The 17,821-nt window shown below is 44.3% G+C and overlaps 1 protein-coding gene across 2 annotated transcripts in view; it reads left to right on the top strand.

The window, feature by feature from the left end:
• The window catches only part of znf423 (zinc finger protein 423), a 118,650-nt gene that overhangs the window by 46,310 nt on the left and 54,519 nt on the right, over nucleotides 1–17,821 (top strand). Inside the window, exons 4-19 of one of the 2 annotated variants that reach the window (XM_079567484.1) lie at nucleotides 4,941–5,115; nucleotides 5,384–5,508; nucleotides 5,591–5,672; nucleotides 5,740–5,815; nucleotides 5,895–6,175; nucleotides 6,282–6,565; nucleotides 6,631–7,002; nucleotides 7,074–7,249; nucleotides 7,651–8,190; nucleotides 8,305–8,455; nucleotides 8,887–9,429; nucleotides 9,492–9,676; nucleotides 10,416–10,828; nucleotides 11,019–11,226; nucleotides 12,473–12,557; nucleotides 16,055–16,075. In XM_079567484.1, the coding sequence (XP_079423610.1) occupies nucleotides 4,941–5,115; nucleotides 5,384–5,508; nucleotides 5,591–5,672; nucleotides 5,740–5,815; nucleotides 5,895–6,175; nucleotides 6,282–6,565; nucleotides 6,631–7,002; nucleotides 7,074–7,249; nucleotides 7,651–8,190; nucleotides 8,305–8,455; nucleotides 8,887–9,429; nucleotides 9,492–9,676; nucleotides 10,416–10,828; nucleotides 11,019–11,226; nucleotides 12,473–12,557; nucleotides 16,055–16,075 (3,717 nt within the window). The remainder of the gene's footprint in view (nucleotides 1–4,940; nucleotides 5,116–5,383; nucleotides 5,509–5,590; nucleotides 5,673–5,739; nucleotides 5,816–5,894; nucleotides 6,176–6,281; nucleotides 6,566–6,630; nucleotides 7,003–7,073; nucleotides 7,250–7,650; nucleotides 8,191–8,304; nucleotides 8,456–8,886; nucleotides 9,430–9,491; nucleotides 9,677–10,415; nucleotides 10,829–11,018; nucleotides 11,227–12,472; nucleotides 12,558–16,054; nucleotides 16,076–17,821) is intronic. The other variant, XM_079567485.1, reaches the window with a different exon arrangement.

The following is a 17,821-nucleotide window of genomic DNA, read 5'->3' as shown; positions in this document are numbered from 1 at the left end:
CAGAGCTAGGAAAGACAGGTATTAGTCTGGCCTCGCTCTAATGTTCTTTTATTTAACACTAGCCTGTTCTAGCGGACCTTAGAGGCAACTTTCTTGCCATAAATGACACATGAACATGAGGTGAGGTGAGTCCTGCCTCTGCCTGCGCTGAGAAGTGGATGGTGCAGAGACAGACAGAGCTCCTTCTCTCCTCGTTTTAACCTCTAAAGTTTCTCTTTCCTTATATGTATTGTAATTGTCTGTCATCAGGCCAATACAGTGACAAAAGCCACAGGTCGCACACGCCGTTTTCGCCAAATTAATTATGCTAATTAGCCGTGCGCGTTTGGATTCACGCATTATAAATGTGCAGCTTTACCTGGTTCTAGTGAAAGGTGGAGCTGCTGCCATTTAGTCTATTCCAACGTAACGTTTTACAACAACAATTTACTGACAATACACTTAAAGGTATAGGCTTCAGATATGTGAGAGACTAAATCAGACTGAAGCCCTTGAGTTTCTGTTCAGGCCTGTGGGCCACAGAGACATCATATAGTATCATCATTTTATGTAAAATAGCATTTTAAAGCCTATTTTAAAGTCACACATTTGTTATTCTCAGCACAAATATCCCATGTCCCTGGTGCAGCCCTCCTGTTTAATGTGATATGCTAATAATCATTATGCTCTACCTAAAACTAGCCATTTCAATTGGCCCAATGAAAGTAGAATATTCCACCCTAATCTAAATATCTATGTCACTACAGGATTAAAGGTTATTCAATTTCTGTAACTGAAGCCAAACCAGATGCAATTTCAAGTCAAACATTGACTTGAAACAAATAAACAAATAAACAAATAAACAAACAAACAAACAAACAAACAAACCATGACCTAAGTACCCATTGGATTGGATATGTGTTTGTATATGAAGCACTTTTTTGGCCGTAGTTAAGGTATATATAATAAAGTTATAATAGAATTTAAATGAACTGCACTGTCAAACCACTAAACCAACTGTTATGTGCTCAAAGAACATAGAATATGAAATGTGAATTTCATATGGGGGGGGGGGTCCACCAAGATAGTTTGTACCCAGGGCCCAGAATTTGGTGCTACGCCCCTGCCCACAGATATGACGATACATCTACTTTAATGGTGATTTCATACTGTGTTTGTGATTACTGATTTGTGTATTAAAGCCACTGATCGAAATTTTAATTTTGCTTGCAAGACTTTGTCCAACTGGATTAGTTTCAAACCCCTATACAAATGAAGCCGAATTGTCTTCAAAAACACTGAATGAAGAAAACTTGTAACAAACACTCTTCACATCGCCCCAAATTGTGTCACAAACCAGTCTGTTAAAATGCTGGCATACTTACTTAGTTTTGATCACTTTTAAAAGCTCGACTTCTTTGATAAATCTTGCCTGTATAACTGAGTTTGGATGGGGGAGATTGAGACACATGAAGGGAGCGGCATGGGTGTCCCTTCATTAGAGTGTTTCACCAAGGCCTCACATCGTCTGGCCCATTATCGAGCCGCGCAGTGCGAGCCCGCGTCCTATCAGGTGCGCTCAGGCGGTCCGTCTCGTCGAACGCTTTTGGGTGATTTCCATGTCTTATCCCGACCCCCCTGCGTTACAACCCCCTCTCTCCCCTCTCTTCTCTTCCTCTCATTCCGTGTCACATTTTCTCCTCCGGTCCGTCCATCTGGAGAATCCCCACCCTCTGTCCCTCGGTCCCGTCCAGGCTGAGACACGGGGGTGAAGGCCAACGCCGGTAGGGGACGCAGACAGTCCGAGAGCTGGCGGGATGGGGGGAAAAAGACGTGTCGGGCCGCTATAATGAGTAACGACATGAAAGCTGGCGGAGGGAGGGACAGAGGGAAGAGGAGACTGCAGCGCCACAGATAAAGCGGAGCGAGTGCGGGGCCCTGTGGTACGCCGTGCGGCTCCACTGCTTCGTTTGCGGCACCGGAGAAGAGCAGCGTGTGTCGGCGTCTGCCCCGCTCCTGCCTGGTTTTTGTCTATCTCTTCAACCACTTTCCCTTTTTTTCTTTTTTTCCCCCCCCTCCGCCTCCCTTGGCCAGCCGTTCGCCTCATCTCGGCTCCTCTCGAGAATCCGCCTCTAATTTAACTTTTCATTGAAATTTTCTGCACTGCCCCCCTTCTCCACCCTCCGCTTTTTCCCAGTTTGCAATTGGGCCTTGTCTTGCCAGGTCCCCTCGTGGCCCGCTGACAAAGGCGCCGTTAAAAAGCCGTGTGATCCACCATTTTAGCGCCAGCCACGCTAGTCAGAGGATTAAGACTCTTTAATGACGCTAATCTCTCCTCCTCTTCTTTTTCAACAACCCCACCACCTCCCCACCAACCCTGTACAAAAAGCGGTTCCCCCAACGTCCGATCCCTGCGAGTCTTTGATTCCTCCACTTCTCACTTCCTCTGGCTTCTCTCTTTGAAAAGTAGAAAAATCCTGAACGTAAACATTGTAATAAATGCAGTTAACACGTTCTAATGCCTGAGTTTTAGTATCACGCATTGGTTGCAGATTAAAGGAATGTCATAGATGGAAAATGTTGGCCGGAATCCGCCGTGAACATCCATGGGTTTACTGGAGCATTGGTTCATTATGGAACGTGTCATTAATCCTATAGCTTTAAGAATCATGAGTTGATGCGATTTGTTTCTACAGTAATTACTTCCTTTAGTTGAACTGAATCATAGCATTTAAATAAAGTATATATTTTTATTGGAAATTCAGACCTTTTCTGTTACCTGTAATTTTCATGTTCTTTCAAATTGGACACTAATGGAGGGTCACACAGTTCTAAAGTTATTAAATAGTTATCTTGACATCTCTAGTCAATTGGAAATGTTGTATTTCGTGTTTTAGTAGAAGAAAAGAGAGAAAAAGTGTCCTGACTCCTGGATATATAGTTGCTGCGTCATTTTACCATAGCCCATTTCAACACTGTGCATTCCATTAGATGAATAAAAACTTGTAAGAAATGTGTTTTGTGTTTTGGTAAAAAAAAAAAAAAAAAAATGTCAACAAACCCTAACAAGGCTAAAATGTATCTGTTAGCAAAAGAAATGTGGATTTTGTGATTACATTGTGGCTTCTTGTGATGTGAATATCACCCTATTTTTTTGCAGCCCAACCTGTGAGCATCATTTTTTGACGATGTATTCCTTTTGGCTTTAAGTTTTTGTGTTGAGAAATCCTGTATGCCGTGGTTTTCACTCAGAGATGATCATTTGTCCCCAGTTTGTCGCCTCCCCGACTCTACACAGCGCAGACATACGATAACGCACTGTTTGTTTTACTCTTCCCTCTCTGTCAACACTTGCAGGCACAACGCGCCGCCTCCTGCCTTATACCGCTGAAGCTCGTGTTGATATCTCTATCCCTCCTATTTTCCTAAGCTGTTTTTCCCGTCTTGCTTCCAGTCAAATTTATTATTCATGCTTTTTTTTTTTTTTTTTTTTACATTTTTCCTTTTTTTCCCCTTCTTCTTACCAGACCCCCCTGCAGAGTTTTATTTGCTCATCGCAGTGCCTACATTTTTCTACGATCAATACATCACAAGATCCTGCTTTCCACCCCCTCTCGGCTAATCCACCGTAGACTCGCACCGACTCAAACACACATAATTGTAAATAAAAAATAAATAAATAAAGTTTTGCACACTTTTGACAGGTGTCTGGATCCATCAGATGAGCTGTGTTTATTTACAGGCCTGTTTGCATGGTTAACTTGCGTGCCATTTGGAACACGCGCCTTGTTTGTTTATTATTTGGCGTTTTTCATGGAAGAGTTTCTAAAGTTCTCAGCACACACTGCCTTTCTAACTGTTCCTTTTACACTTTTACACTACAAGTTAAAAGAAATCTGTAATAATTTTTTTCCTACTGTCATTGTGTAATGTGTATCTTTTTGAGAGTAGGGACGACGAATGATTTCACCTGCTCGAACAATATCAAGCACTATTCAGCCCCTCTTTTGTCACACCCCCCACCCCCAATCCCTTCTGAAGTGTCTATTTAAGGAGTCGTGGCCTTTTTGTCACACGCGGCACAGGAGGAACGGCACCAAAGCAAAAAGGGCGAAAGCAGAACTATGCATAATCTGCTATGTATGACAGATAAAGGCAAGAAGAATAACGCCATCTTTCCGCTCGGCTCTCCACATCTCCTAATCGCTTTTCCGACGTTTCAATCTGCCAGGGCCCTAATGAAAATATGATGAGGCGGATCTGGGCTCCTCGGGGACGGATGGAGGGATGGGTGAGGAGGGGGTGGGGGGGTTGGAGAGGGGAGGCACGGCAGCAGAGGGAGGATGAGGGAGAGAAAATACACTCTGTCCTTATTTCTGGGCTCCGTCGGGGATACACAGTTCTTGGAGCTTTCTATTTAGATGTTGCAGCCGCAGCCGGAGTGCATCTCTTCTCTCTTTTATTCTCCTGCTTTATCTCTGCCATCCTCATTTCCCCCTGTATATGTATAACCAGGATAAATGTGTTTATTGTTTTGTTTATATGCACTTATTCTCATTTTCAACTCCCCCCAGGCTGCCTATTTTTTTTTTTTTTTTGCGCCTTCCAAGAAAGATGTAACTTGTTCATAATCATTCTAATGCTCCGTGGTTTACCCCCCACTTTTTTAGAGCAGGGGCTGTGAACAAAAGGAAAATACCCAGTCTGTTTTGAAGCATTTTTTTTAGTATAGGATTTTCTCTGCAACAAATATTTCTATTTCATTTCCATGTAATGTAAGAAATGGTTCTGACATCATGAATATTGCAATGCTAAGCCAAGTTTACTGTAGCCTTTGGTAATTATAAACATTGTCAGCCTTTGCCATCAGCTTCACAAAAAGGTTTAATCTGATCATTTCAAAGACACGGGTTGTTTTTTGCGCATCCTTAACATATGCTGTGACTGTGTCTGTTTGTCAGATGGTGATGATGACCCAGCGGGCCTGTCCTGGGTGCCTTCCTCGCCCTCCAGTAAAGACGTGGCGTCCCCCTCGCAGATGCCCGACGGCTGTGACCTGGGCACGGCCACAGGCGGAGAGGAGGAGGGAGGGGCTGGGCTGCCCTACCCCTGCCAGTTCTGTGACAAGTCCTTCAGGTACTCCCCGAGACGCAGCCGCCTGCTCGCACTGCACTGCTGCATCGTGGACATTAGTGAGAATGTCATCATTTGGGCAATGACACTTAACAGACACATTATTATTGTTTTACAGCGGACCACAACTTACCCAAAATGACTGACGTGACTGTATTAGTAAATAATTTATTAGTCTGATGTATTTAATGTTGTGTAATAATAATAGAAATAAGTGATAGAAAGAGGAGTAAAGTATGAGTGGGCAATTCTATCATTTCTGTCCTCACAGTCGCTTGAGTTACTTGAAGCGCCATGAGCAGATCCATAGCGACAAACTGCCTTTCAAATGTACCTTCTGCAGCCGCCTGTTCAAACACAAGAGAAGTCGAGACCGCCACGTCAAACTCCACACAGGTACGACACGCCTTCATCCAATATAAACAAGGATTGACTTTATACTGTCATTGTTTTCCAACTAATTCAACGTTTTGAACAGGAGACAAGAAGTACAGTTGTCAGGAGTGTGAAGCAGCTTTCTCCCGCTCAGATCATTTAAAAATTCATCTCAAAACTCACAGGTAATACTTCAAATGTTTGGTGAAAGTCTCCATGATACAAACAATGTTTTTTTCCCCCTTCATCCAGCTCGAGCAAACCCTTTAAGTGCAGTGTGTGCAAGCGAGGCTTTTCTTCGACTTCGTCACTGCAGAGCCACATGCAGGTATAGTTAATCTAGAAGGTTATATAAATAAATGAATGTATTGAGTTGCTCCATGACCCGTGCTCTTTGCTCGTCTCAGGCTCATCGTAAGAACAGGGAGCACCTGGCCCTGAGGGGGGATCGGGACGGGGGTAAGAAGGGTAGTGGGGGAGAGGCTGACCTGGAGCAGGACCTGTATATGTGCGATTACTGCGAGGAGACCTTCAGCCAGACAGACGAGCTGGAGAAACACGTCCTGACCAGACACCCCCAGCTGTCCGATCGTGCCGACTTGCAATGCATCCACTGTCCCGAGATCTTTCTAGACGAGGCCTCCCTGCTCACACATATTGAAACCCAGCATGCCAACCGCAAACACAAGTACGGGAGCACTTTGCTTCTTGCTCTTTAAGCCACAAACTTCTAGCAATATGCCATGAATTATTCAGAATGGAGAGGCTTAATTGGTCATTTTCTGTGTTTTTAGATGTCCCGTGTGCTCTGAACAATTTCCTTCTGTGGAGGATGTCTATTGCCACCTAGACAGCCATCGGCAGCCGGACTCGTCCAATCACAGCGCAGCGAGTCCCGACCCGCCGCTGGGCAGTGTGGCATCTATGAGCTCAGCCACACCAGACTCCAGCGCCAGCCTGGAGAGGGGCTCCACTCCGGACTCCACCCTCAAGCCCAGCCAGGGCATTGAACGGGCGCGCAGAAGAGGAACGGACGCGACAGAGGACATGGGCATCACCCTGGGACATCAAAGTGGAGGCAAGTGTCATTAATGCCATCTCAATACTGAACTTCAACTTTAAAACGTATTTGTTATCTCATAGGTGGTGGAAACAGCTGGTCAAAAGTCACCTATTCATGTCCTTACTGCTCCAAGAGAGACTTCCACAGCCTGGCCGTGCTGGAGATCCACTTGAAGACCATACATGCAGATAAGCCCCAACAGAGCCACACATGCCAGCTGTGCCTGGAAACACTGCCCACCCTTTACAATCTGAATGAACACGTCCGTAAAGCCCACCGCTCCAGCTCGGGAGGTGCAGCCGCTGCCTTCCCCCTGCTGCAATTCACCAATGTCACCGCCTTTCACTGTAACTACTGCCCTGACATGTTTGCCGACATCAACTCTCTTCAGGAGCACATCCGGGTGTCCCATTGTCTGCCCGGGGGCATCGTGGCGGGATCCACCACGCTAGGTTTGTAGAGCTTGATGGGGTTTTGTGGTTTCTGGCCGAGGGAAATAACACAATCTTTTGTTTTATTTTAGAAGGAAATCATGCCTTCTTCTGCAACCAGTGCTCCATGGGCTTTTTAACAGAGTCTTCCCTGACGGAGCACATCCAGCAGACACACTGTACCTCTGCCTCAGGGGGAGGGTCCGGATCTGGCGTGGCCAAGTTAGAATCCCCCGTCCTTCAAGCGGCATCCCAGTCATTTATGGAGGTAACAATGGAGCACAATCTTTGAAATCTAACCAATGCCATGTTTATTAACAAAGCAAAAATAAACTACATTTCCCTACCCCTTAATCCTTCAATTTAGTATTTGCTAAAACAATCAATAAATGTTGCTGCGGTTACACAATCATTTCAGTTGCCTTCGTCATGTCAGTGCCACTTTTTCAGCTCTTTATAATAAGCAGTTTGAGGCTTTTTGTACATTTTTATCAAAGGCTAATGAAGTGTGTAATGAAACACTTTGCTCTTCTCGGCCTAAATTAAACACCCTTTAATCACTTTTAATCAGCTATATTTAGTGTAGTGCGGCAACAACACAAATTATTTCTGCTGCTGTCTAATTGGTTACACAGATCAGAGCATTAGTTTGCACTTTGTACTCTACAGGTGTACTCTTGCCCCTACTGCACCAACTCTCCTATCTTTGGCTCACTCCTCAAGCTCACCAAGCACATAAAGGAGAACCACAAGAACATCCCACTGGCCAACAACAAGCGGCAGGCAAAAATGGCTGACCTTAGTCCCGCCTCATCTGACGTGGAGATCTCCTCCCCCAAACGCCACCGACTGGGTGGAGATTCCACTCCTTCTGTCGGGAGCAACGGAGATTACCCGTGTAACCAGTGCGATATGAGGTTCTCCAGCTTTGAGGGTTTCCAAGCCCATTTGAAGTCACATCTAGAGATGCTGCTGAGACGCCAGTCCTGCCCTCAGTGCAACAAGGAGGACTTCGAATCCCAGGAGGCTTTGCTTAAACACCTGACAGTGCATTACACCACCACCTCCACCCAGTACGTGTGCGAGAGCTGTGATAAGCAGTTTTCCTCTGTGGACGATCTTCAAAAACACCTGCTGGACATGCACACGTTTGTCCTTTACCACTGCACTCTCTGCCAGGAGGTCTTTGACTCCAAGGTCTCCATTCAGGTGCGTGTTTGTTTTTGATGTATAAAACCGATCATCTTCTTAAACATCTGGGGTGTCTTTATGAGCATATTGGTAATAATCTTGTTGGGATTTTCTCCACATCTGCCCACATAGGTGCATTTGGCAGTAAAACATAGCAATGAGAAGAAGCTGTTCCGCTGCACAGCCTGTGCCTGGGATTTCAGAAAAGAGACAGACCTCCAGCTCCACGTCAAGCACAACCATCTGGGCCAGAGGTCAGGCCTGCCAGGGGGCCTCGGAGCAGGTACACTCTAATGTTACTCCACCAATTAACAGTCTGCTGTATTTCTAGTCTTCTCTTAAAGGAAAATGTTTGTGCAAATGTTGATGTTGATGTTGTGTAGTGATTTAAATTCAGTTAATTTGCATCTGTGATATTTAAGAAAACGTGAGAAAGAAGGATTTTTAAAGATATTTACATGGACTGAGTACTCTTTCCAGATATTGCAGACTTTTGCCATCGTAATTCTGGCATAATTTTTGTTGAGTTGTTTATCTTTATATCAACCTCTCACTTACAATTGCTGTCATTACTGAAAACATTAACTTAACATTAATTAGACACACGACTAATTCTTTTATCTCTCTTTTTGTAGTGCTTAATAGTTTAATAGTGAAATTTTCCAGTCTTCCTCTGCAACGTCTTATTTGCCTGGTATGTGCTGTATCTTGCAGGACTTAAGCCCAGAAAGTGCATTTTCTGTGGTGAGACTTTTGGAACAGAAGTGGAGCTCCAGTGCCACATCACGACACACAGCAAGAAGTTCACTTGTCGCTTCTGTGGCAAAGCGTTCCACGCCATTTCACTGCTCGAGAGACACTTGAGAGAGAAGCACTGCATCTTTGACGGTGCAAGTATCACCGGTAATGGAGGAGGTACAGGGAGCGGCAGCAGTCAGAATGGGACTCCCAATGGGCTTGCACAGCCCTCCAAACGAGGGGGTAGTGGGGCTAATTCAGGTGGGGTTGAACGAGTAACTGTGGCTGCTACGGAGCAGGCTGAAATTCAGAACATGCTGCTGAAGAGTGGAGTGGTGGGTGGAGGCCAGGGCGGAGACACAGTCAATAGCCACGAGGCGAGTGGAGCCGAGGAGGAGCTGGACAACTCGGAGCCAATGTACGCCTGTGATATCTGTGGAGCGGCCTACACCATGGAGTCCCTCCTACAAAACCACAGGCTGCGGGATCACAACATCCGACCGGGAGAGGATGATGCAGGTAGGCCCCCTTGACTTAGGTTTCATACTTGTGCAAATTATATCTCTGATTTGTTTCAAAAGGTACTCGGAAGAAGAAGGCAGACTTCATCAAAGGCAATCACAAGTGCAATGTCTGCTCCAGAACCTTCTTCTCTGAGAATGGGCTCCGAGAGCACGCGCAGACGCACCGTGGCCCCGCGAAGCACTACATGTGTCCTATTTGTGGAGAACGCTTCCCCTCTCTATTAACCCTCACTGAACACAAGGTTTGTCTGAATATAACTCACCTCTGAGAGATTACGGTATAATACAAATCACTGAACATCCTTGTAGGATAAGAACACAGCCTTAACAAGCATTCTCTAGTGTTCATGTTGTTTGTTCGCTTGCTCAAGCCTCTTACTTTCTCTGTGTACCTGTCTGCCTGTTTTGATCCTGAACTTCTTTTGAGTTGTGACTTGAAAACTCTTCTTCTCCTCTGAGAGATAATTTGTGCTTCACCACCCTAAAGGAAAATGTTTGCATATTCAAAAATGTGTTGTGTAATGCAGCTCGAGCTATTATACCAACAGTGTTAAATATGTTTACATAAACACGGTGACACAGCTGGAGCTGCAGGCGCTCTCTAACTGGGTTTGCAGAATTCTTTTCCAAAAAATAACCCTTTTCCGAAAATATAATTCTGATTGTACTGTGCATCTTATAAGTTGTTCATTTTTTAGCAGTAATGTTGTGATTCAGGTTTAATTTCCAAGATGTTAAAAGAGAGCTCTGATAATATGTAAAAGACATTTCATCAATCAGAAACAAAAACAGTCCAGTTAAGCCGACAATATATAGACATACATAGACTAAATCAACTACAAATGAAAAGCAGTTTACAATCTTTTAATAATTAAAGACTACTCATTAATTAAACACACTTGGTTAATAGGAATGTCTGACTTGATCAAAGCATCACAACATATCATTTTGTTTCTTAATATTTGGCATGGTTGTGTGCAGGTGACGCACAGTAAAAGCCTGGACACTGGCACCTGTCGGATCTGTAAGATGCCCCTGCAGAGCGAGGAGGAGTTCATTGAGCACTGTCAGATGCATCCTGACCTCCGTAACTCTCTGACGGGCTTCCGCTGCGTGGTGTGCATGCAGACAGTCACCTCCACGCTGGAGCTCAAGATCCACGGCACCTTTCACATGCAGAAGCTCTCCTCGGGGTCTGCCCTGGGCGGAGCCATGTCTGGAGGTGGCAACGGAGGAGGGAATGGCTCGGCTTCGTCGTCCCCCAATGGGCAGCTGCAACAACACAAGCTGTATAAATGTGCTTTCTGCCTCAAGGAGTTCAAGAACAAAGGCGAGCTGGTGAAGCTGGATGTGAACGGTCTGCCTTATGGCCTCTGTGCTGGCTGCATGAGCAGGTTTGTGCCATCAGATCAACCCTAGACTACAGGATATACTTAAAATACATACGTAGATGTAGAAAGACAAGCTATTTATCGTGAAATAATGGAGAGTGATGTCCAATTGTGTTATGTAAAGTCACTAAATGTTCTCACCACTTACTGTGCATTCATTTTTATAACAAGTCAAATGTATAAATCCAACCAGAGGAACAAACGGCCAGAGTCCCAGTCAGGGAGGAGCCATCACTCCAGGGGAGGCCCAGGGAGAGAAACCTGTGACTGGGCTGCGGTGTCCGGAGTGTGGTGTTAAGTTTGAGAGCCTGGAGGACCTGGAGGGCCACGTTCAGACGGACCACCCTGAAGTCAGCCCTGAAAACAGCTCCAAGAAGGCCGAGGCCTCTCCAGCGCCTAAGGTGAAATATGATAAACTAAACTTTATCACAGCATCTTACTTGCTGCATATTGTTCAACCTTGCATGACTGAATGTGTTATAGAGGTTTTGTCATCGAAACCAGTGCAACAAAAAGCTTTAAAGGGGACATATACCTGGGGATTTATTTAACTTTAGTCATGCAGGTTTGAGTAATCTTGTTTACTTTACTCATTATACCTCTTCTACCATGGAAACTTCAATGTTTACCTTTTCATAATATTCAGGACCACGGGCCACGTTTTATGCAGCTCTGTCCTCAATACACGTTTATTACAGAACCATTGATATGCTAGCATGCTGTCATCTAATCTCCATTTCGGACAGACAAATCCCACGGCTGCCGCAGAAGGCCTGCATTAAAGCAACAAGATACAAACCAACTGTCCTTTGTGACTTAAGTGTCATTTCCATATATACGCAATTGAAAAGTTCTCAAAAATGCCCAGGTTTACAAGCCTAAATGACGTATATGTCCCCTTTAATTCAGATAAGGTTCACATAACTAACTACATGAAGACATCTCCTGATCGTTGTGTGACGTACAAGCCTCTGCTGAAGGATGTGTCATTGTGGTTGTGTTGTCATGTATGTTGTGTTGCGAGCTCGCGTGTGTGAGTGTGAGCGAGGCGAGCCCACTGGGTCCCGTGGCTGGGCGTGCTGAGGCATTGTGGGAGCTGTTGGTTCTACTTGATATTGACAGTCAGACTCCCCGGGACGAGCCTCGTGTCGGAGTGAGAGAGACTGAGCGAGAGAGAGAGGCAGGCTGTGTGCGTCGGTGTGTGTTGAGCAGTTTCCAGGGACCCTCCGTCTTACCTGCACCTTTGTTTCTGTTCAGTCTAACAGCACAAAACAGCCTGTATATATCTGTGCGTGTGTGTGTGTGTGTCTATGTGCAGTAGCTGTAACAGGCGGGAGCAGTGGAAGTGAGGCCTTTGTGTACTTTGTATGTGTTTGTGCATGACTGATCGCTGTGTGCCGTGAATGGATAAGCAGAGCTGCTCGCGCATTTTTCTCTGGATTTGCTTTGCTTCCTTCCCTTCTCTCCTTCTTGTCCTCTGTTTTGCTACACTTCACTCTGTTGACATGGGTTGTTGCATCTTCATTTCAAACTTTCTCAAGGAACTAGTATCTAAAGAGGAAACTGACTGTTAGCTGCAGCGTCAGGGCCACAAGATATGATTTAATCTTTCTTTAGTGATCATTTCCTGTTGATTTTGCCTTTCAGAAAAAGACGTATCAGTGCATCAAATGCCAAATGACGTTTGAGACGGAGAGAGAGATACAGATTCATGTGGCCAATCACATGATCGGTAAGTGAGGCATTTTTCTGCTCATTTACAACACACATTTAACACAGCTGCTCTGCCTTATGTTTTGAGATAGATGTTATAAGCTTCTTTGTTCGCTTGGTGGTGCGCTAAAGGGTTATCGTTTTGTACACCCTTTTTACACACATTTTAAAGTGTTGCAATTGCCCTTTTGACTGGATTGGATACACTGCAACATAGCCTTTGTAATTTGAATGGGAGACGTATACAGCTTGCGTCATGAACTATTGGTGCAGGGTATTTTAAAAGGAAAGCTTGTTCATTAGTCACTGGATTTAGCCAAAAGCAACTTTAATCTGAACTTCCCCAGACATTTTTTTTTTGACTATGTGTGCACTACCAATTTGTTGCCTTGGCATTGCTGTTGCCACGGAGATTAACGAGCCGGACCCCTGGGCTCTGCTGAGGATGTGGCCTGACAGGCGATCCCAGAGACACTGATGCGCTCTGTGTGTTTGACTGTTAATGTCTGGAGAACCCTGAACAGAAGTACCGCTGGAGTAACTTTTCCTGCACTCCCTGGGGTCCACGAACACACCATAAGTATAGTTATGGTCATCTTTTATTTAGTATACTGCTTCTTCTGGCTCCATGTCCTCGCTCTCACCCGCATTATAAACAAGTTGCTGCTTTTTTTCTTTTCTTTTTTTTTATCTGTGTTGTACGGCTCATCTCCCTGTGCAGCTGCCCCGAACTCGTCCATCTAATCCTCCATCATGTAGCACCATCTCGCCTCTGTTCTCACACTAAGAGACATGCTGCCACTCACTGCCTCCTCACCTCCTCTGACTCTGTGACTGCTGCACTGCTCATCGGGGTCTTCTCTGTAACCCTGCGCACACATTTATCCTGAGCTGAGTCCTCGGGTTAATTAACACTTTAATAGTGTGAATAATTACAGATTTCAGTTCCTATTGTCTGACCTCTGCCTTTACAGTGAACTATAATTCACATTATTATTGTTCTTATTTATTTGTACAGGTAGTCCCTTGAGACTCAATGTCTCATTTGCGAGAGAAACTCGTGTGAACAAATTCAACAAAACATTGCAAAAAACAACATATTTATTCTTTTCCTACCTTACCATTTTGCTTCTTGGCATTCAGTGGTGTCATATTCACCATGAGGAGAAACTTAAAGAAGACAGACGTTCTATAGCTTTGTTGTACATTACGGTACTCGTTTATGCATCAATAAGGAATATTTGAAATGAGGGTTACTCAGATTCTTAATGGCATATTGGGGTCATGTCACATTTGCCTCATTATTCCCAGGTTTCAGTTGATAATTATTCTGTCACATTGGTTAAATTAATTGAAATGTGTCACTGTTTGAGAAAGAAAGAACAAAGGTAAAGTTTATTGTATCTATAAAGGTGAAGGTGCTGCCTGTAAGGCCTAAAATATGTTTGATTTTGTAACTTATTTCCTCTTGTTAACTATTATAACTTAACCTTTGTTCTTGTCATGCAATATAACTCTTTGCATCACAATTTGGAAGTGTCCCTTCAGCATCTATGTAGGAACGAAAAAAAAAAAAAAACAGAGCCACAGTCCCAGACAGTAATGACAACTCTCCTGAACATTTCCATCTTCAGCTGATAGTGATTCACAGGGAGGGTTCCTGCCAGCCTCAGCTTTAACAGCCAGGACCTAATTAAAGCTCTGTGTGGTCATTGGTTGCTGTGGAGGTCTGAAGGGAGAGCACAGGAGCACTACACCAGAGGAGGCAAACCGAATTCAAGCAAGGAGGTCAAAAGGGCAACAGAAAACGAAGAGAACATAGTTCTAGGGTGCTCTTAAAGATTGATGTGTTATATAATTCACGCATTGCATTTTCATGAGTTAAAGAAAAATAATTCACCTTTTTTCTGTAGTGTAATGAGTAATTAAAAGATTTTAACAAACGGCACAAACTTACTGGCGCATGGGTCGTAGCAGCAGAGGAGAATTCAAACCCTGAATGACAGGTCTGACACCAGCCATTAAGGTGGCAGTAAAGCACCAATGATTATGATGTTGTGTTGTACATTCATTAATGCTGTAAGAAGGTCCACTAAATGCCTTTTTGCTAGGTTATTGTGTGTCCTATGTACAGTAGCATCTTTCTGGAACTATTTTGTGTGGTGTTGTGTGTGTTTTGGTGTGTGGAGGCTGTGAGCATGTCCCACCTGAGCGCACGGATGTGTAATCACAGAGCTGGCTGTGTTGAACACTGCTGAGCAGGTGGGAAAGGCGCTGAAGGCTGGAGAAGTGGATCTGAAGGCAGAATATAGGCACTATTTATTTGTGTTTTTGGCTGGGCTCACTTGGGGGGAGACTTCTCACAAAGAGGAGATGTGAGGGGGTTAGCGTGGAGATGAGACATGACAGAAAAAATAGTGAGTGCAGGAGCGGAGGGTGGTGCAGCAGCGCCGGAGCAGAGCAATGACAGAGAAGTTAGAGTTTTTATCTCTGCGTGGGTACGCTACTGTGCACTTTTCCTGACAGGAAACACCACACTGCAGTTTACACTTGCAACAGTGGTAAAATGTGCACTTTTCAAGGCTTCATCCATTTTGATCAATTTAGTATCCATGACAGAATACTTTTAGCCTCGTTCTTCTCTTTTCAAACACATTGTATATTGTGGCTTGTGTTCAGTACCTGGGTTTTCCTTAGTTCAATACTAATAACGTTATTTAAATGATCATGACACGATAATTATCATTAACGTGACTTACTTAAATATTTGTCATAAATTTAAATGTTCAAAATATTTCATGTTCATGAGTCCACATTTCAAACATTTACACGTGAAGTTCTGACTAAGCAAACATTATGTGAAAGACAATAGTGAACATGAGAGAAGCAGTTTTATGGTGGATATCACTCTGATTCCGTTGTGTAATGCTTAGGTTTTTGCGAAGTCTTATTAGCTGACTGGCTCTTTGCATTGAGCTGTGTAGCCTTTACCACTGTGGCATTAAGAGGTGAGCTTTAGTGTAATTATACATGTGTCAGCCTGTCACAGCTGCTATAGACCAGCTGCTGAGAGTGGAGGAGGTCGTCTATAGATTTGATACTTTTACACTCAACTAACACCAGGCTGGTTTTGTCACTCACTTCACCCTTTGTGTCAGAGCTGCTAATGGTTTGCAGAGTTAGCTTCTTCGTAGAACTGGAATAAAGTTGTCAGCAAGTGTAAGTGAGCTTTCTAACCCCTCAACAGAATCATTATGCGTTCTCTCAGTATGTTTATATGTAGGCACACCCAAATCATTTGTACAGATAATTGCATATATTCAGACAACTTGAAAGCACATTAGCCTGAGTGAAGTCACAGTCAATTTCTTGGATTGAAACATTTCCCTTACGGCTTAAGTCATGAGCAAAGTCCAGTTGTGCTCTGCTGCATGTAAACATACTGAGTGAAAGTCTTACTAACCCTACCCATTTTCTTGCTTCCCCATCCCCACCTGCCTATTGGATGGCCAATAGATGAACCCACCTGTCAGCAAGGTTTGTTCCCTTTCTGTACCTCTAGCCCACACCTTGAGCGAGACAGCCCTCCCTTGTCCCACTGCTTGCCCATTCGCATCTCATTTTTGAGCATTGTGCTTTTTGAAAGGTTTACGAAAAGTAGACTAGTTGGTAAAAGAGTAAGCACATTTGCATGGAAATCGGAGGCGGTATTTAGTTTCCTTCACTGTAAACGAAATGGCAGTATTCATTAAGAAGGCATCCCCCCCCCCCCAAATCTTTGCACAATTACCCCTCACCTCAGTCCTCAGTCTCCCCCAATCCCCGCTGCCAGCTGCATGTTTCATTGTCCTCCCCTCCACACACACACACACCTCCCACACGTGCACACCCGCGCCCACGCACACGCTCACATGCACTGGCAACACAATAGCAAATGCCTGTGAGGTATCCAGTGGCCACTCACCTGGATCTAAGTGCTCCCTGCGGAGACTGCTGGCTAATGATGTGTCCGCAGCATGAGCTTTACTTACCTATTTACATCAGTGCTCTCTAATAGTGTCGAGACGAAACCCTTAGCATCTAAACACATGTGCCAGTCGGAAAGACGAGGAGCTGTCCGAGAGAGTAGTAGCGTAGAGATCAAGTTTTATTCCATTGTAATGTACAGTACATGATAATGTCTCTAATACTATTTTGTTAATCAGTAATTGACTCTCCAAACCCCAATCCCAAAGAAAAAAGAAAAAAAAAAGAAAAAAAGTTAGCCATCTTGAATATTGCGATAATGTATTCATCATTTCTTCACAGTATGTTTTAATAAATTGTAAATATTGGTTTGCTTCATTAAATTGTGTCAAAACAAGAATCGAAAAACATCAATCAGGACTAAAACAAGTCAAAGTAAAGTTGTGTTCTTGTTATAAGTTATGTTAGAAATGCGTAAATCTCTGTCAGAAGGAAGGCAGCAGTGATTCTGTGATATTGTGCCTTCATGTGATGAAGATATTGTGTCATGTTACATCATCGATCGTATGGTATTGCGTTGTCCAAGCCTAGTTTTAAGCAAAATCAATATTTCTTACTAACATAATAATTTCACTCTCCTAAACTGAGCTTTTCTCTTCAGGGCATTAACTCGAAATTTATTTAGCTTTTATTTTGTAGCCGGAGGTTGGTGCCATCTGAGAGCACTCACTCAGGCTTGCCTATTAGCCCGCAGTCAAATGTGTGATGTGCTTGGCTAGTAATGTCTGTCTGCTGTCTAAGCAGCCGTCCCCAGGGCTGTGTGCCTCTCAGCGTCCCCTTCCTTCCTCCAGCGCACTTCCTGTTTTGCGCACGCGCTTTACCCCTCGTGTGCGCACGTGTGTGTTAGTTACCGAGGCCTGGTGCGGTTATTTTGTGTCACTGAAGACTTAATGAGCCGAGTAAGAAGCTTTTAGAGTCAATGGAGGTAGATAATGTGGATGAAGGTTCACTCGTGTATGTTAGCGAGTCGGTGCGGAGTGTGTGTGTCATTGCCACTGGCTAGTGTGGTAGTGGCTGTTCCCTTCTGCCCTGCTGCACCTGAACTAATAAGCCACACACTGCAGAGCCTGTGTCTGTGCTGCCGCGTAGGGCTGGTGCTTTGTACTGAGGGAAACGTTTCATTCACTGTACACTTCAGGGTCAGGTCAGGGTCACCATGACAAGGCGCTAAGTGGTGTATCGAGCTCTGGATTACCTCGTCAAAAACGTTTTTATTATTTTGCTTTCTGTCACATTCCATAATAATAAGTTAATAGA

Source organism: Gobius niger (genome assembly GCF_951799975.1).
Source record: "Gobius niger genome assembly, chromosome: 12".
NCBI lineage: Eukaryota > Metazoa > Chordata > Actinopteri > Gobiiformes > Gobiidae > Gobius > Gobius niger.
The sequence above is the reverse complement of the archived record's forward strand: the minus strand, read 5'-3'. Positions and strand labels throughout refer to the sequence as shown.